Source organism: Triticum aestivum, chromosome 7D (assembly GCF_018294505.1).
Source record: "Triticum aestivum cultivar Chinese Spring chromosome 7D, IWGSC CS RefSeq v2.1, whole genome shotgun sequence".
Classification (NCBI taxonomy): Eukaryota; Viridiplantae; Streptophyta; class Magnoliopsida; order Poales; family Poaceae; genus Triticum; species Triticum aestivum.
This window is the reverse complement of record NC_057814.1, coordinates 297,192,476-297,212,540: the sequence shown is the minus strand read 5'-3', so window position 1 is coordinate 297,212,540 and position 20,065 is coordinate 297,192,476. Positions and strand designations below refer to the sequence as shown.

Below are 20,065 nucleotides of genomic sequence, written 5' to 3'. Positions count from 1 at the left end.
GTTCCACTTCATCAAGTACGACTACAACTCCAAGGATTCCCATCAAGTTGATGTGCATCCCAAAGAAGAAGAACTAGAGAGTTCTTGAGGATGACTCCGCCAACATACTTCACTCATATCATTTTGGCGAGAACAAGTGCAAACAACTTCCACATCTTGCACTAGTTCAAGGAGTCACAAACCCTCTTGTTGGTAAGACAAGGTAACCTAATGCTTTCGTGGACATCATCTTGTGTGAACTTCACTCTATGTCTATGGATATCCTTGTTTGTTCCTTGTGGGACTAACCCGTGTAGGTATTGAAAGTGCAACTCACTCCAATGGATTGCTCTAAATGATCTACATCAACATTGAGCATCCACATCTTCAACATCTACATGAAGACATCATCGACAAAACCCAAGGTTAGTTCATCCCTCTTAGGGGGATATCACATCTAGGGGGAGCTTTACTCTAAGAATTGAGCTAAAGCAACTCTAATGGTGTGAACACAACAATGCTTTATGTAAAAGTGATAACCCCACTTGCGGTTAAACGATGAGTATGACCTATGATCAAATGTTCTCATTTGACTCCTAAGTCAATATACTCATATATAGATGACCTAGTCATCGCCAATTGCTTGATAGATGCTAGAGTGTTTGTGCATGCTTTGCCACATATTTTATTTGCCATTTTATTGTGTGAGCATGTTGATTGCATATTTTTCTCATTCGAGGACATCCATTTGTTGCTTTGATTGTTTGGCTCTTCTTCTTTTGTCAAACGGATGGACAAGAATGCCTAAGAACTTCCTCTAGCTATCTATGCTTTTCTCGTCTCAAACTCTATTCATGCTACATCACAAAGTTTAATCAAGTCATATTCGAACCCTCTGGGTGAGGAGCACTCGGAGTCACCGATTCGTCATAGACTTAAACCTCCAAAACCTCTCTGTGCATTTCGGTCTGATCGATTCATCCTTTTCGGTCGTACCGAGTTCACTGAGTTGATCTAGGTTTTCAATCTCGGTGCAACCGATTAGAACCGTTCGGTCACACCGAGTTGCAGTAACCGCTTGCGATTCTGCATCTCAGTGCCACCGAGTTGTTCCACTCGGTCATACCGACAGGGTCAGGATATATATACCGACGGGTCAAATTTTGGCAATTTCTCCGAAACCTTTTCGCCCGCGCGTGTCCTGCTCTGCCGACTCGGGTCTCCGGATCATCCTCTCGTCGCCAGCAACCTCCCGGCGCTGGTCTCCGTCGCCGTCAACGAAAATCTTCACTGCCGTTGCCGCCGTAGCGAGCTCATCGCCAAGTTAGGGTATGAGTTCGATCCTTTGTGCAATCTTTACCTCTGATTCTTAGCACAAAGTCAATGCTATGATTCTTACCACGTATGAGATCATCCTATCCAGCAAAAACTTCCTTCAAAATAGTTTTGATTCGAAAATTTAGGGTTAGGTTTCTGCCGAATTCATCTCGGACCGACCGAGTTGTGGAAATCGGTCTCACCGATTTGGCTTAGGCCATTGCACTTGTAACTTTCGGTCTGATCGAAACTTGCAAATCGGTGTGACCGAGTTCAACACTCAGTGAAACCCTAGCAATCTCAGAGTCACCGAACTGTGTCTCGGTCTGACCGATTTCACTAGTTTAGACTCCAAAGTTGCTTCGGTGTCAACGAGTTTAACAAATCGGTAGCTCCGAAATGCTTTCTGTTGACAACTAAAACTAAGTTTTTGACTCAATTATTTTGCAAAATCTCTGCACTTTGTGATGCTCATCCACTCTATCTCATCTATAACTATTCACAGGGTCAGCTTTCAGTTTGCAGTGTCAGACATGTCAGATCAAAGTGATAGCCAGAACAAGTCTGAGGAGCAGGTAAATCTGAGTGAGGGCACTAGTCCCTCTGACAGTTATGATGAAGGCAGCAGAAGTACTCCTAGCAACCTGCCTAAGGCTGCTACTAGATAGAGGAGAAAGAGAAATTCTGATTCAGAGGATGAAGACTATGTTGCTGCTGAGGAGGAGGTCAGCTTCAAGGATAAGGTTGTCAAGAAGGAATTTGGCACAGCTGCTTCAACAAAGCCTGGTTTGAACAAGAAGGCTCCTGCAAAGAGAGTGCCCATGTCAAAGGCCAGAGCCTCCACTCTTGAAACCTCCAAATCAACTGTTGGAGAGGTTGCTGGTGAGGACAAGAAAATGAAGGAAAGAAAGAGAGGGAGATGGTCCAAGAAAGTAGATCCCATGGCAGAATTTGAGAAGCACTCATCTGATGAGCAAGAAGAGGATGTTGCACCAGCACCTAAAGCACAAAAGCTGATGGGGATGCCATCAAGTCTGGGGCTGCTCCTTCAAAGTCCAAGACTGCCCCAAAGCTACTGCTCCAGCCACCAAAACTGCACCAAAGAGAAGTACAAGAAATATACCAGCTGCTGAGAAGAACAAGGCCCCAATGCCTGAAATGGAAGAAGAAGATGATGAAGCCCAAGTGCTCAGAAAGTTAAAGCCAAAGATCTCTGATCATGATGACAATCATCCAGTGGCAGAAAACATGAAAATCAGAAAGGATGCAGGTCTCAGATTGTGGAGACAATCAGACCCTTATGCTGTAAGGAGAAGGACTGTTGTGGACTATAGATTTCACTCCAAGGAGCAGCAGGACTTCTATGAGACAATTCTTTTGGATAAGAAGCCCATAGTGTGTGACATGAAGTGGGTAGACTGGAAATACATCGACAACAATGAAGACCACTTCCCAGGAGTGCATGAAAGTTTCAGACTCAATGGAGTAGACACTTTTGTGGGTCGAAAACTGACCAAGTGGAATGATGAGCTCATTATGCAATTCTATTCTAGAGCTCATTTTTATCCAGATGGAAGGATTGTATGGATGTCTGAAGGTACAAGGTACCAATCAACAGTTGCTGAGTGGGCCAAGCTGACCAATGCCCCTGCAGAGCTTGAGGATGACATAGATGTCTATGCCAAGAGAAAGAAAGATCACAACTTTATGACCAACATGTACAAGAAGATACTTGACAAGGCCTTGGAGACACACAAGCTCGACTCTGTATATTATTTGTTGTCTGGACTGGCCACTATTAACACCATCTTGAGGCACACGTTGTTGCCCAAATCAGGAGATCACAGGATGATCAGAGGCCACTCCATCAATTTGCTTCAGTTGTTTGATGTGCCCCAGAAATTCAAGGTGATGAGTTTGACTGTTGAGACAATCAAGAGGACAGCTCCAGACCAGAAGAGATCATGTGGGTATGCTCCACACATCATCAACTCCGAGATGGGCACAGGCACATACTTGTTGGATAAAGAACACCTTCCCTTGAGGCCTGACTTTGAGGACAACTCAGTTGTCATGGATGCTGAAGATCCTACATCAGTAGAGGCTCAAGAGAAGATGAAGAAAGCAAAAGCTGAGAAGGCAGCCAAGATGCCAAGTGCTGAAGAGGCTTCACAAGTTTTTCTCAAGTCAAAACAAGATCAACTTGGATATCTTATTCAAGCCACTTTGAGGATTGAGAAAGGATTGGCCACCCTGACTCAGAATCAAGAGTCTTGAGAGGATCATTAAAACAAAAATTTATGATCTTGACTTGAAGGTGACAGAAATGCAAACAGCTGTTGAGCAGCTCCAGGAAGAAGCTGAAGAGAGGAAAGGAAAAGCTACCACTGAAACTTTTTAGAGAGTGCCTAGGGCACAGAGATCTGCAGCAATGCCTGTGACAGACACAAGAGCTACTACGCCAGCACCTGCAGCCACAACTTCAGTTGTTCCTCCGGTTGCAACTCCACCAGCTCCAACAACCTCAACAGATGCATTCGTCCTAAGAGTCCTCTCCACGCCACCTCCCGAAGATCAAGCTTAGAGAGACGCATAGCACTATGCATTTCGAGCTTTTTGGTAACTTGTTGCCAAAGGGGGAGAAAGTGTATAGATCATAGGCTTCCAGACAGAGAGAGAGATTTGCTTATTTTTGCTACCTCTTTTGCTACTTGTTTGATACTTATTTGTTTGCTTGCCTGGATGATACTTTATGTGTGTGAGATACTTGTATGGTCATGTGTTTGATCATATCATACTTTAATGCTTGTGTTTGGATGATGATATTATTTATCTCTAATGTACGATCATTCATTTTGCCTTGGTGATGAGTGCATATTTTTTATTCTATTATTTCGAGTGCTCCACCTAGATGTATGTGACATGAAAGAGTAACCCATGATCCTTATCGATTATGCATTTGCATTCAAAAACAAATTTTAAATAATGCACAAATTTAGAGGGAGTTCTTGCTTATCACATACTTCTCAAAGCGATGATATATTTCATTCTTATTATCATTTGTCGAAGCTTTGATCTTTATGTTGTCATCAATTACCAAAAATGGGGAGATTGAAAGTGCAACTAATCCCTGGGTGGTTTTGGTAATTCTTAACAACATATAGCTCATTGAACTAATACTCTTTCAAGATGATCATTTCAGAAGGTTTAATGATTGGCATGGCTGGACTAGAGATGTGGACCCCTCAAAATGCTAAGGACACATATTGGCTCAAGCTCAAGACTCTACACTTTCATCTTAGTGATGCAAGATCACATTGAGTCCATAGGAAAAGCTAATATTATTAAAAGGGGATGAGGTGTTGCTTAATGTCTTGCTTGCTCAAAATGCTTAGTGATATGCTCCAGAGCCCTCAATCACTTTCTCATTTCCACATATGTCCCAAACCAAAAGTCAAACTCGGCCCCACCGATTTGTTCTATCCGGCGCCACCGAGTTCATTTGACATAGCCATAGCCAGAAACCCTAATTAGTTTGGTCTCACCGATAGGGATCTCGGTCTCACCGAGATGGGATCGCAAACTCTTTGTTTCCCTACATAACGTTTCGGTCTAACCGAGATGAGCGATCGGTCCCACCGAATTCGCAATGCAAACTCTCTGTTTCCTTTTCGTAACGTTTCGGTCTCACCGAAATGAGCGGTCGGTCCTACCGAGTTTGCCTGACCAACTCTCTGTTTGCATATTACAGAAATCGGTCTCACCGAGTTCATGTGATCGGTCTCACCGAGATTATGTTATGCCCTAAACCTAATGAAATCGGTTCCACCGAGTTGACATGTCGGTCCCATCAAAAATCCTAACATTCACATTTTGAACTAAATCGGTCTGACCGAGTTTGAGTATTCGGTCCCCCGAGTTCGGTAAATTGTGTGTAACGGTTAGATTTTGTGTGGAGGCTATATATACCCTCCACCCATCCTCCATTCCTGGAGAGAGCTATCAGAACGTGCCTACACTTCCAGCATTCATTTTCTGAGAAAGAACCACCTACTCATGTGTTGAGACCAAGATATTCCAATCCAACCACAAGAATCTTGATCTCTAGCCTTCCCCAAGTTGCTTTCCACTCAAATCATCTTCCCACCAAATCCAAATCTGTGTGAGAGAGTTGAGTGTTGGGGAGACTATCATTTGAAGCACAAGAGTAAGGAGTTCATCATCAACACAGCATCTATTACCTTTTCAAGAGTGATGTTTCCTAGATTGGTTAGGTGTCACTTGGGAGCCTCCGTCAAGATTGTGGAGTTGAACCAAGGAGTTTGTAAGGGCAAGGAGATCGCCTACTTCGTGAAGATCTACCCAAGTGAGGCAAGTCCTTCGTGGACAATGGCCATGGTGGGATAGACAAGGTTGCTTCTTCGTGGACCCTTTGTGGGTGGAGCCCTCTGTGGACTCGCGCAGCCGTTACCCTACGTGGGTTGAAGTCTCTATCAACGTGGATGTACGATAGCACCACCTATCGGAACAACGGGAAAAATCCTCGTGTCTACATTGTGTTTGCTCCCTTCAAACTCCTCCAATTTACCTTCATATGCAATGATTTACATTCCGCTGCTATACTCTTAGAATTGCATGTGTAGGTTGATTGCTTGACTTGTGATAAGTTGCTAAAATCTGCCAAGACTTAAAATTGGGAAAATGCTAGATTTTTATTTGGTCAAGTAGTCTAATCACCCCCCTCTAGACATACTTTCGATCCTACAGTATCTTCATGCTCCTCGGACTTCACACTGGTCAGCTGTTAAGCGTATACTGCGTTATCTCTACCATACTGTCTCATATGGCTTGCATCTCCGGTCTGCCTCGTCGAGTGCTCTCTCGGCGTTCTCTGATGCGGATTGGGCTGGGAGCCTGGATGACAGGCAATCAACGGGGGGGCTATATTGTCTTCTTTGGTCCCAACTTGATCGCCTGCGTGCGCGCAAGTAGGCCACAGTCTCTCGGAGTAGCACTGAAGCAGAGTATAAGGCAGTTGCCAATGCCACAGCTGAGCTTATCTAGGTACAGTCTCTGTTGAGAGAGTTGGGAGTCTCTCAAGATCAGCTACCGGTCCTTTGGTGTGACAATATTGGTGCGACATATCTTTCGTCCAATCCAGTTTTCCATGCTCGAATCAAGCATATCGAAATTGACTATCATTTTATGAGGGAACGTGTTGCACATATCAAGTTTATCTCCTCCAAAGATCAACTTGCTGACATCTTCACAAAGCCACTTCCACAGCCTCAGTTCGAAGGTTGTAGACGCAATCTTAACTTGCCTTGTACTTCAGGTCACAGTTAAGATTGAGGGAGGGTGTTAGACTGTATATTTACATAGAGCTTCTGTATGTAACTGTATATTGTATTTGTACACATGGTGTACCCCTATATACATAAAGAGCCACACCCGTATTAGGGAGTCGAGCAGTTTCCCACAACCCTAAGCTTTACATGATCCAAGTGCCCATGAGCACCGAGCGCATCAGCAGGTGCCCCGCCGCCACCTTCCTCGGTTGTAGCCCGGGCTTGCCCGACAGCAACCTCCGGCGGCGGCGAGGAAGGAAAGGGGAGGGTGCGCGGCTAGGCGGCGGCGGCTTGAGATCGCCCCGTCCGTCTACTGCGTAGTTAGCGGACCTACATTGAAACTAATTCTACAACAAGTGCCTCCGGTTAAATTATGTGCTGAGTTACATCCCTTATCTTCGTATATGGCTGGCTATACTCGCTGCTTTTTATGTCTTTCTTGGACTTGGAGTTGTTGTTTTATGGGTGATGTAGTTTGAGATTTGGATTCAGCTGGCATCTTATTCTTGGTTTTGATTGCTTGCGAGTACATTCAATGTACTCATCTGGCTTGTTGATTTTGGCCAGATCCCGAGGATCACCCCTATGTTGTGGAGATGCCGTTGAGTTCGCCGACTAGGATGTGTCCCAGGACTATTTCCCAGTGTGTTATGAGCCCCACCAATGGCTACGATTAAGCTTCCGCTTAGTCTATTACCCTGATAGAGGCCTGTTACGCCTAAATAATGTATAGATGCTGATGCACTAAGTCCGCCTTTTCAGCCACCTCCCTATTATTGTAACATCAGGAATAAAGAGTTGGTTTGGTATTCTTGTGTTCAAGTGAATGTATGTTAGAGGATGAGATCTTTGGGCTGGCATACATCTCATGTTCTTTCTCAAATTCACTTCCAATTCATTAAGATCGGGCCACCCCTACTATTTGCCACGTATTAGACTTGTTTACAATTGTTTGAATTTAGGCATTTTACTTCATTTATAAAAAGATTGGAACATTTGAAGTTTCAATCACCTGAACAAGAATCAAGAAATAGTATAAATAGCTTGAATACACCATCACAAAGAGTTGCCTTAAATTACACTTGCAATTTACCAGCTATTATTAATTTTCTCATCAGAATAATTGGTAACGGCATACTGCAGAAACCAACTTCAATATAATTTAAGGGCTTTCACCAAAAAATATATTTGAAGGGTGAATGAATAACCGTATCAGTCACAGGTAGTTTTTTCACTGTTTATCAAACATTGGCAGCAACACAAGTAGGAGCCAACAGTACATGCAAGTCAATACATACCTGGATTGTGAAATTCTACTAGCAATTTCCTAAAGGAAGGAACTAAAATTCCTGATGGAAAGAATTCCTAGTGACGCCTTATTTCATCCAAGATGTTTCCCACACTAGGTGATAATCTTGGAAGGTATTTGTACACCTGCAAAATATGGAAACTAAACTAAGTATGCCAATCTAATCCAGCGAACAGGTACTCCTAATTATGACTTGTGAGCCATTGGTACTTGTACATTACAATGTGAATTGTTAGTGACACTTATACAGAGTAGTTTCAGGAAAATGAAGTTGCATTGCATCATGCAAAAGATATAGCTGCTAAATGTTGGAGCTTAACAAAAATATTAAATTTACTGCAATTTTATAAATACGTCATATTAAATTATTATGAGTTCTAACATAATATTAAATATAGTTTAGGGTTTAGGGTTTAGGGTTTAGGGTTTAACAAAAATATTAAATTTAATGCAATTTGATGTGTTAGTGCCGGAGTTGCTGAAATGTGGAATGAAGGGAAGTCTGAAGCATATTCGTTCAAACATCTCGTACACGTTTTATTATGAAAAGAACTTTCAAAATTATTATGAGTTCTAACAGCAAATATGGTTTTCTTTATATTAATAAATATAGTGTGATGTCCCTTGTAGCTTGACTTTAAGGTAGAGAGTAGACCTACCCAAAACTTTATAAATACGTCCAGGGCAACTGGAACCAGACAAACGAAAAAGGTGACTGCAGCTTGATCGGTTTCCAGTCCATAGTGGTCAAGAATAATTTCCACCAATGAATGCCAACCTGCCTCTGAATGGTACCTGTGATATTGCAGCTAGATGCTGTTCATATAGTCGACAAGATCACAGGCGGTAATTAAACAAGGACAGATGGTAAAACAAAATAATAGTAGCCTTCGCTTACATGCACATGACAAAAATAACAGAACATAAGCAGAGTTACAGAACTGCATGTTAGCTGTTAAATGTGGAAATATGTCACATGAAGTATAAATACAAACTCGGACAGGTAGGGTTCCCGTTTTTCTCACAGCAGTTCAGATACCTCTGTGTTAATCAGCTTCTAAGGCGCAAAATAACCTAGTTCTGCAGTTACATGAAACTAAAAGGTATGTAAATTCAATATTTCCTAACCAGATTGTAAAGAAGATTAAATATCCTAACTCGTTGGTTTATTAAGATTCTAACACATAAAATAAGTTATAAACGTCTCATAGAAGGCAGGAAAGAACGAAAAAAAATCTTATGCGCACTTTGGTCACTTCTATTTTTTTTAAATGAACAATTTACTTCATCACCGAGAGAAATAACAAGAACACTAAGACAACATGTTGTTTACTCAGTTCTATTTCTAGGATCACTTGTAACTATAAATGCATTGTTCTAAATGGAAAATTCAGAGAACTAGAGAGATAAATATATCATGACACCAAAAGACAAATACAGACACATTTCAGAAATGAATTGATATAACTTACCCTAGAAGGATATCTGACACTAAAATGATAAGAAAAGCCTTCCCACTGTCCGAGATATTGTTTAGCAACTTATATCCTGTGAACTTTATCATTGCAACCTGGAAGCATAGGCGACAGTAAGAGCAAGATGCATGACAATTGATAACAAGATAACTTGCCTATTATTAGGGGGAGAAAAAAAGCCATTATCATGCACAGAAAACGTGGACACTGTTGAATTTATGCTCCAGCCAACTCATCCAAAAGTCCGAACTGATGGAGGGAGACGGGCAATATATTTCAACACCCCCCTCACGTATAGGCTTATTTAGTCCTTAGACGTGGGTTTTATGTAGGCCGCAGAATATTTGTTTTTAATACTGCATTGGCACGATCTTGAACTTAAGACATCTTGGCTCTGATACCATGTAAAACGTGATGGAAACGTCTTGTTGAAATATATTGCCTGTCTCCCTTCATCAGTTCGGACTTCTGGATGAGTTGGCTGGAGCATGAATTCAACATGGTATTCAGATCAGGCCCTTCCATCACATCTAGCTAGCCTCCTTCGATCTCCCTCCAACCACCTTCCGCCGTCAACCTCTGCCGCCCCCATCACCTCCGTCCTCAACTACAACACCTCCGAGCCACTCTCCCGGACGAATTATGTTCTCTGGCGAGCTCAAGCGGGATCCCAGATAATGGGCACTGGCTTGTATGGCTATATAGATCAAACCCTAGAGGAGCCTCCCAAAACCATCACCACAAAAGATAAAGAGGGCAAGGACTAGGTGATCCCGAACCCTGCCTATGCCCCATGGCTCGTCCAAGATCAGCAAATCGTCGTGTGCCTCCTTCGCAATCTATCCAAAGAGGCGCTCGTTCAGGTCGCGTCGATGGAAACCTCGCGTGCCATCTGGACGGCGTTGAGCACCATGTTCTCAGCCGTCTCCCTCTCACGCATCAACAACATCTGTGCCTCCCTCACCAACGCACAGAAGGGCAACCAGTCGGCAGCAGCATACTTCGGCGCCATGCGTGCTCCCTCCGACGAACTCGCGGCGGCGGGCAAGCCGATCCAGGAGGACGAGCTCGTTTCCTTCATCGTGGCAGGGCTTGATATGGAGTATCAACCCATCATCTCTACCTTGGACATCCGCACCGAGCCGATCACCGTCGAGATCTTGTTCTCCATGGTGGCCAACTTCAATCAGAGAGTCCAGATGTTCCACGAGACAGGTGTTGCCGGCTTCAAATCTTCAGAAAACGCAATTTCCAGCGGCGGCCGCCAAGGAACTCCTAAGGGCTTTTGCGGCCAGCAGAAGGGAGGCGGTGGCGGCGGATCACGATCTGGTGGCGGCCACGACGGTGGCGGCTACAACAACCCTAATGGTGGCTACTCTGGTGGGGGCGGCCCCAATGGTGGTCACTGTGGCGACTATCACCACAACAGTGGTGGTGGTCATCACAATGGGGGTGGCGGCGGCTATACCATCCCCAGGGTAACTCCGGCAGCAGCTACAACCCTAGGCGCCCCTCCTACAACAACACCAGGGGGTGCAATAACTTTCAGGGGTACGAAGGCTACGAAGGCAGGGGCCAAATTGGTAAAAAGAACTAACCACCTTGCCAAAGATTGTGATTGGCGTTATGCCGATGACAATTCCCAAAAGAAAAAAACCGCAGCTACAGCTGATGCTTCTTATGGTGTCGATGCCAATTGGTATTTAGACACGGGCGCTACAAATCATATCACCGGTGAACTCGAGAAGGTGACTATGCCTGAAAAATACCGTGGCCATGATCAGATCTACATCGCAGCCAATGGTGCAGGTATGGAGATTAGTCATATTGGTCAATCAATTATCGAAACCCCACATAGAAGTCTAGTTCTTAACGGAATCTTGCATGTTCCTACTGCTTCAAAAACACTTCTTTCCGTTCATCGCATTGCCCTTGATAACAATGTCTTTCTTGAGTTTCACCCCTTTTTCTTTTTGATCAAGGATCAGGTCACGAAGAAAGTTCTCCATAGGGGCATATGTGTTTAAGGGCTCTATGCATTGCTTCCTCGGTATTGTCAACTCAGTAAACAAGTCTATGGTGCCATCAAGCTTTCTGCTAAAAGGTGGCATAGTCCTTTAGGCCATCCCTCGTTTGCTACCGTTCATCAAATTCTTAGCAAAAATAAACTCCCAGTTGTTGGTGAGAGAAATTCAAAAACTATTTGTGATTCATGCCAAAGAGCAAAAAGTCATCAATTGGCATATCCTATTTCTACTAGTGTGTCTACCAAACCATTGCAACTTATTTTTTCTAATGTTTGGGGTCCAGCGCCCACTCTGTTGGTGGGCATTCTTATTTTGTAAGTTTTGTTGATGATTATAGCAAGTACACGTGGATATACCTTCTTAAAAAACGTTCTGATGTGTTCCAAGTCTTTCATAACTTTCAAGCTCTTGTTGAACGTAAGTTTGATAGCAAAATCATTGCCGCAATCCGACTGGGGTGGTGAATATGAGAAGCTAAATTCTTTTTCTCAAAAGATAGGTATTTCTCATCACGTGTCTTGCCTCCATGCTCATCAACAAAATGGTTCTGCAGAGAGGAAACATCGTCACATTGTTGAAGTAGGTCTTACCCTTCTAGGTTCTAGCTTCAGCTTCCATGCCTTTAAAATTTTGGGACGAAGCATTTCTTACGGCCGCTCATCTTATCAATATGTGGCCTAGTCGCACCATAGCCAATGAAACTCCCACTGAACGCCTTCTACAGGTCACACCTGATTATACTACACTTCGTGTTTTTGGTTGTGCTTGTTGGCCAAACCTTCATCCTTACAATTCTCGCAAGCTTATGTTTCAATCTCAACAATGTGTCTTCCTTGGTTACAGTGCACAACACAAGGGTGTTAAGTGCCTTGATGTTTCCTCTGGCGGTGTGTATATCTCTCGTGATGTTGTGTTCGATGAAACTCAGTTTCCTTTTTCCAAACTTCATCCCAATGCCGGTGCTCTCCTTCACAAGGAGATTCTTCTCCTTCCTTCTCATCTCTCCGGAGTTGATCATGTGGGTAGTGATGATTGTAATGATCCAAATATTGACTAATGCTTCTAATCCGCCTTTTGAGTCTGATGATACAGGTGCAAACACCGCTGAAAATGATGGTCATAATGGTGCAATTTGGGACAAAAACGGTGTTGTACCGCATCCTCTAGCTGTCACACTAGAGCTGCCGCGATCGCTCTCGGGATCCACGCCCCTGACCGCGTCAGAGCCGACAGGATCTGCTTTGGGATCCACTTCCCAACAGGTGCCGTCCAGTCCGGCGCCCTCCTCCGACCCGCGCCACTCGCCCGCCAGCACGCGGTCGCCCGCCACTGGGCGCATGGGGACGTCTGCGCCGCACCAACCGCCACCGGCCACGTGTCGCTCCACGGCTGGCACCGATCCTGCGGGTGCGCTCCACCAACCGGTCCCACGGGCCCCTCGACCACGCGCTTCCCGCCTGAGCCACCGGTTCACACCCGGCGGGCCTGTCCCTATCATGTGTGGGTGCCCGATCCGAGCCGGCTTCGCCTGCAGTGCCTAGATCATCTGCGCCGTCTCTTGGATCCCCTGTGTTGTCCTCGGCTGCAGAGGATCCGACGGGTGTGGGCGATGTTTCTTCGGGATCGGCAGCTTCGTCCGAGGAAGCTGTTGCCATTGATTCTTCCGCAGCAGGGCTTGGATCTTCTATGCAGCCATGCGCTGCTACACCACCATACACACGTCTTCGAGCAGGTGTTATTCAGCCTACAAATTACAAAATTAAATATGGTTTGGCTGCTTTCACGGGAGAACCCCATACATATCAGGAGGCCCTCGCTGGTCCAAATTGGAAGCAAGCTATGGAGGATGAGTATCAGGCTCTTCAGAGAAATAACACGTGGCGTTTAGTTCCCTCACGGCAAGGTAAAAATGTGATTGATTGCAAGTGGGTTTTCAGGAAAAAAAGAAGGTCTGATGGTACGATAGATCGATATAAAGCCAGGCTTGTGGCTAAAGGTTTTAAACAGAGGTATGGCATAGATTATGAAGATACTTTGAGTCCTGTTGTTAAGGCTGCTACTATTCGTCTTGTTCTATCTATTGTTGTGTCCAGAGGATGGAGTCTCAGACAGCTAGATGTGCAGAATGTGCTCCTTCATGGTGTTCTGGAAGAGAAAGTATATATGAAGCAACCTCCTGAGTTTGTAGATAAAAACAAACTGTCTCACATATGCAGGCTTGACAGATCTCTTCATGGACTGAAACAAGCTCCCAGAGCATGGTATTCTCGCCTAAGTGCAAAGTTGCAACACCTTGGCTTCACTCCTCCAAAATCTGATACATCTCTGTTCATTTACAATAAGTCAAATACTTCAATTTTTGTACATATCTATGTTGATGATATCATTGTCACAAGCTCGTCAAATGAAGCAGTCAAAGCTCTCTTATCAGATTTGAATTCAGAATTTGCTCTCAAGGATCTAGGTGACTTGCATTTCTTTCTTGGTACCGAGGTTAAGAGAAATAGAGAAGGTGATCTTCATCTCTCTCAGGAAAAATATGCCACTGACCTTTTGAGTAGATTTGGCTTACAGGGTTGTAAACCCTCTCCAATACCCTTGTCCAGTTCAGAGAAGCTCTCACTTGCTGAAGGAGAACTCTTGAATCAAGAGGATGGTACTAAGTACAGAAGTTTGGTAGGTGCACTTCAGTACTTGACTCTCACCAGGCCTGATATTTCCTTTGCAGTAAATAAAGTTTGTCAATACCTTCATGCACCAACCACTGCTCATTGGACTGCCGCAAAACGCATATTGAGATATGTGAGACACACATTGAGTGTTGGGTTAACTTTTAGCAAGTCATCATCTACACTTGTTAGTGCTTTTTCTGATTCTGGCTGGGCAGGTTGCTTAGATGATAGAAGGTCAACTGGTGGTTTTGCAGTTTTCTTTGGTCCTAACTTGATCTCCTTGTGTGCAAAGAAACATGCCACAGTTTCTAGATCCAGTACTGAGGCAGAATACAAGGCACTAGCGAATGCAACAATAGAAATTATCTGGGTAAAGTCCATGCTCAAGGAACTTGGAACATATCACACTCAAACACCATGTCTTTGGTGTGACAACCTTGGTGCTACATATTTGTCAGCTAATCCTATCTTTCATGCTCGTACCAAGCATATTGAGATTGATTATCATTTTGTGAGGGAACGAGTAGCAAATAAAGAATTGGATATTCGGTTTGTTCACTCCAAGGACCAAATTGCGGATGGCTTCACAAAGGCACTAGCTACACGTGTTAGAGTACGTAATGGGCCTAATGGGCCTGGGCTGGCGGTATAGCCCGTTAGTCTTAGGGTTAATTAGAGATAAGGGTCGCTTGCTTAGGGGTCAAGTAAGCCTTGCTGGGGAGTCAAGTAAACCTCTCTATATAAGGGAAGGAGATGTATCAATCTAACCAAGCAACAATTAAGAAGGAAATCCCTTCCCTCTTGCCCGGCCGTGGGCATGCCCTCTCGCGCCCTCCTTCTAGCGGCCACATAACAATCTGGTATCAGCTTTCCCGGATTCGATCCTGTCCAGCCCTTCACCGAGTTCTTCCCACCCGCCGCCGCCGCACACCTACCCGCCGCCACCAGCGTCTTCATCGGCGCTGCTGCCCCACACAGCAGGCGCGCCGGCATTGGGCGTGCTGGCGTTCTCAAGGGCGATTGCACCCTCTGCCCCGGCGCCGTCCGCCCTCGTCCTCACCCCGGAGCAGATGACAATCGCAATCCTGGAATTACGGCAGGCCGTGGCGGGCATCAGGGCCTTCCTCGTCGGGCCCTATGCGCCCCAGCCGCATCCCCAGCAGCCACCTCCTCCGCCGCCACACCAACAGCAGCTACCCCCGCCGACGCCGCCCTTGGACGCGACCACGGCGCCGGTCATCTCGTACCAGTATGGGATGCCCTACGACGGGACTGCGACGACCTCGTTCCCATTAGCGCCGCCGCCGTCCCAGGGCGTCCCCATCCAACAGATCAAGTTCCCTATGTCGCCGTCACCGCTTCCGGCTTGGATCGCTATCCGCCACGTGTCGGCGGCGGTGAGGCTGCAGGCTGTTGCGCGCGGCCTCCTAGCGCGTCGGCGTGTGCGGGAGATGCGTGGTCTGCAGCTGTCGCTCCTCCCAGTTGCGCTTCACTGCGCAAAGGACCTCGATCTCGTCCGCTGCGTCGGGGATCTTGGGCATGCGGTTTTCCCCACGGGCGGCGGGCATGCTGTTTTCCCCATGGATAGCGACCTCAAAGTCTGCAACATCGGCGGTTGGGGGGCGCACCCCTCCTCGCCATTCTCCATCGGAAGCCCTCCACTCTTCTCTCTGCGGTGCAGACCAACAGCCGTCCGACGAGGAGAAGGCATGGTGTCACCGACAGGAGCGCACCGCGTAGCACCACTGCATTCTGCCGCCGGCCGCCGCGAGGGCGCCTCTGCTGGTCGCTCTTGCGACCACTTCCAGGTGGCCATACACATGCACTCCTTTTGTCCAGATGGTGTCCATGGGATCCAGGTGGCTGTACACGTGCACGTCCGACGTGCGGATGGTGTCCACTTTATGTTCAGGGGTCCAAAATAAAGCGTCCTAGTCCATTTCAGGTTGAGAGTAATAAAACAAGCCGAGATGTAAAAGGCTTGTTTTTAGGTGTTAGGTTTGTGTTGCGTCGAGTCATGGTTATAAGTTGTTTAGGTTGCAGCTCGAGGACAAGCTGCATGTCCAGGTGGGGTGTAGTGTTAGAGTACGTAATGGGCCTAATGGGTCTGGGCTGGCGGTATAGCCCGTTAGTCTTAGGGTTAATTAGAGATAAGGGTCGCTTGCTTAGGGGTCAAGTAAGCCTTGTTGGGGAGTCAAGTAAACCTCTCCATATAAGGGGAGGAGATGTATCAATCTAATCAAGCAAGAATTAAGAAGGAAATCCCTTCCCTCTTGCTCGGCCATGGGCATGCCCTCTCGTGCCCTCCTTCTAGCGGCCACATAACAACACGGCCCTTTGAAGAGTTTAAACGTAATCTAAACTTACGAAGTTCAGATCAAGGGAGGGTGTTAATCATGAGATATTGTAGAGATGTAGCAGGCGCCAAGGACTTGTCTTGCACCATAGAGATAGTCTTTTCTGTTTTAACTTCTTATCTCTATTTCTCTCTGTAAGATCTCTGTACGGTTGTTTGCCAACCGAACCCTCATGTATCTCTCTGAGAGGCTCTCTCTCGCTCGATCAATATAACACAACGTGGGCTCCCTGTTGGGGGTTGAGACGCTTCCATCATGTTTTACAGACACCCGCACACTTTTACTGATGATAGTAAAATTAAAGGTATCAATGAAATTGAGGTGATGTTAATATGACACTACCTTAAAACAAAACATTATCAAGTATGAACAGATCAGGGAAAACTTTAGATCAGTTCACCTCTTCGAATATTTGACACAACATTAGTCTTAACCGCCAAAGTTAATTAGTTATTCGCTAGGCCTAATAGCACAGCAATTTTGATGACTTCTGATTTACTTTACAGAGAAAAAACACACAGATCCACATGGTACACGCCATCAAGAGGAATGCTATACGAACTTAATGGCACACTTTTACAATTGAATACCATAAAAAATAATAAGAAGCTGCTTATATGATGTATGTACTTACTTTACTCTGGTTGAAGTACATAAGAAGGAATAGGGCAACCCCATAAACCATATCAGACCAGATATTTGCAAATGCTTGTCGGTTTTCTAATCTCCATTCATCCCTCAGCTCTACCCTGTTAAAGTAACAGAGCAGACCCATTACAGTTAACCAGATAAATTTATCGGGCCGCAAAACGATGTTCCTGACTATCATTTTCACAGAGAAGATGAATGTTCATGTCAAAATTGCAAGGGCACTAATATAAGCAACAACTTGGCAAGAAAGAATAATAGTCTCACGCTTTTTCCCGCAACTCTGACCAGAACTCCTCATCGGAAAGTGGAGGAGATTTACCAATCTCTACTTCAAAACGGAATCTTGCTTTCTCAATATTTAGGTCCTTTATCATCTGAATCTTCTGGCTGCGTCTTACATCAAGCATTTCAGCGGCGAGTGGTACCTTCTCGACATACCTGTTATTGTACAATGACCAACGTAATCGATTCTTTCAACAAAAAAGAAAACAGAGGGAAGGGAAGATATGGAACGCCATAGCAGCAAGATGAATTACCTGTCTAGAAATGGCATCATAACATAGTCATGTACTAGAAGATCCAACACCCATGGAACAACGATCAACAATGCTAGGAATTTGGCCTGCAGAGTACAATTTACTTGTTAGATCCAGTTCCCCAACATCTGTATGACTTCATCGAAAAGGATCTAGAGCAATGTTGCACAGTAATAAGGTTTGAGTTATTGTTATAGTAGACCGCATTGGAAAGCGGTGCACGTTTGGTAGTAAAGATGATGAGAAAATTATATCTTATAATTAGTGCTAGAAGTACCGATTTCGTCGAAGCGTATAGAAAAACCCGGTCCTCAAACAACATGTCGTTGTAATCTTCATCAATAGAGTCCCTAAAAGCTTCAGCGATGCCCTTGTCCCTCACTATCTCCGTCGGATCATCCGTTATCTGGTCCGACAAGCTCCCACCCCCGCCCCAATCACCATCGCCGGACGTGCTGCCCCAACCTATCCAATCCTCCCATGACCGCCCTTCTGCATTTTCGGCATCCTGCTGGGCTTCCCGCAGGTCGACAATCGCCTCGGCCTTGCTCTTCCACGTCTGAAACTTGTCATCCTCCGACAGGTCTTCGTTGCTAACAACCTGCTGGAGCAATTCATCATCCTCCCTCCAGCCGGCGAGGCTCTCTTCCTCATCGTTCCAATCAGAGAACCACGCCTTCCACCATGGCTGCTGCCTCTTGGAACGCCTCCTCTTCTTGGCAAAACCCACCAGGCGCCTCCCCACCCTCCTCCTCTGGGGACCGACATCGAACATCTTGCATGCGCAAACCCTCCGGTGCCCGATCCTCTCCTCTACGGCGAACCAGACCGCAACGCCGCTAGAGCTGACCACGTAGCAACTCATTAAAGGTCATGCAACGAAGACCACATCTTCCGGGCTACAGAACGGGGGCGGACGCACCTCTGGCAACCATGTGCTCACAGCCTCACAGAATTCCCTTCTTGCCACCCGTTGTCATTGCAAGGTAGCAGTATCCACATCAAGAAACCAAGAATTTTCGAACTCCCGGAAGGCCGGAATACAGTCAACCCCTCTTCTTTGCAGAATCTGCGAATCGCAACAACCAGGAGCCAGAGAATTGTATAGCCCCAGACCGCGCTGCGGTGACCAGGGAGGATGATGCTCTTGCTGGGAGTATTAATTTGGACACGCGCTCCAGAGTGGCGTCCACATATATCTTTGGGTTGGGATGGATAAGGGAGGAACACGACTCAAGGGTAACGGTGGCGCCGCGAAGCAACGCCAATATGCTCCTTCTCGTCGTTTGTTTTTTCCTTTTTTTTTCTAGCGCACAGTACCTGGGCATGGGCAGCCGGGCCGGGATCGGGCTTTGATTTGCTGCTTGGTGTCATATTTGGATCGGGCTCGGGCTTCAATTTTCAGCCCGAAATTAGCCTAGCCCAGCCCGACCAGCATTAGTTTGCAGCAAATCTGGAGCACCTGAACACAATCCCCGTGTCGAGCAAAACGACCGCATGACCGCTCCCGCGATCCCCTCCCCCCCCTACCTCCACCTCCACCGCCGCCGTAGATCTCGCCGCCGCCCTCCTCGCCTCAGGCCCGCCCACCCCCCGCCTCCCGGCGCCGGGCGCGCCCGCACCCCTCCTCGAGCTCGCTCGCGCGTCCCATGGAATCCACAGCCAGATCTACGGGGGAATGGCTGGAAGACATGCAGATGTACAAGATGCATCTCCCACATGTCTACCAAGCGTTCCCGCGGATGCTCCAGCCGCTCAACTCCGTCTCGCCGGCGGTGGTGAGGGAGACTCGAGGAAGACGATGGAGGGAGCGGGCGATGCGGATCCGCGATGACGCCCTCTCCTGGACTCAGTGCACCCGCGAGTGGAAGGAAGCAGAGGAGGAAGCTGTGAGGGAGGAAGCGGAGCGGGGCCCAAATCCGTACTCCCGCAGGTATGCTCGGATGTGGAAAGATCATGTGGATTGGGAATTGTTGAATCTGGCCTTGCGGATCTACTTCGAAAGAGATTTCTCAGAGAAGCGCAGGATGCCTCATCCCCGGGAGCCGCCGATAGCGTTTGTCCAGTGGGCGAAAGGGGAAGTGAAATCAGGAGATCCACACCGTGCTGCGAGATGGGAATGCTTGACTGGCCTCATGCCCTCCAGCACGCCACCGGAGCCGGAGCAGGTGGATCCTCTGCCTTACCTCTCCCCCAAACCTGCAGAGGATTGAATTTAGGCCTGCAATCTGCGTCAGCTGAGCTTTCTGGTGGTCATTTTTGCTTCCTGAGAGACAATATCTGGTTGATGGATGAAAAGAAACCGGCACCTCCTAAGAAATTCCCCTATCACCGCGTGTATGGCTGTATGACTCGGGTTCTCAGCGACTCTGATGTTTCTGGTGTGGAGCAAAG

At 46.4% G+C, this 20,065-nt stretch overlaps 1 protein-coding gene across 4 annotated transcripts in view; it reads right to left on the bottom strand.

Moving 5' to 3' along the window:
* LOC123169648 (chloroplast envelope membrane protein) overlaps window positions 1-18,924 on the bottom strand; it is a 40,129-nt gene extending 21,205 nt beyond the window's left edge. The window contains exons 1-8 of one of the 4 annotated variants that reach the window (XM_044587521.1): window positions 18,594-18,923; window positions 17,949-18,516; window positions 17,672-17,757; window positions 17,400-17,573; window positions 17,119-17,233; window positions 9,426-9,523; window positions 8,613-8,748; window positions 7,787-8,078 (exon numbers count right to left, since the gene is read on the bottom strand). In XM_044587521.1, coding sequence (XP_044443456.1) covers window positions 8,010-8,078; window positions 8,613-8,748; window positions 9,426-9,523; window positions 17,119-17,233; window positions 17,400-17,573; window positions 17,672-17,757; window positions 17,949-18,446 — 1,176 coding nt within the window. In that variant the 5' untranslated portion in view covers window positions 18,447-18,516; window positions 18,594-18,923 and the 3' untranslated portion in view covers window positions 7,787-8,009. Of the gene's footprint in view, window positions 1-7,786; window positions 8,079-8,612; window positions 8,770-9,425; window positions 9,524-17,118; window positions 17,234-17,399; window positions 17,574-17,671; window positions 17,758-17,948 lie in introns of those variants that run through there. The other 3 variants (XR_006484908.1, XR_006484909.1, XM_044587520.1) reach the window with 3 other exon arrangements.
* Window positions 18,925-20,065: the final 1,141 nt, after the last annotated feature.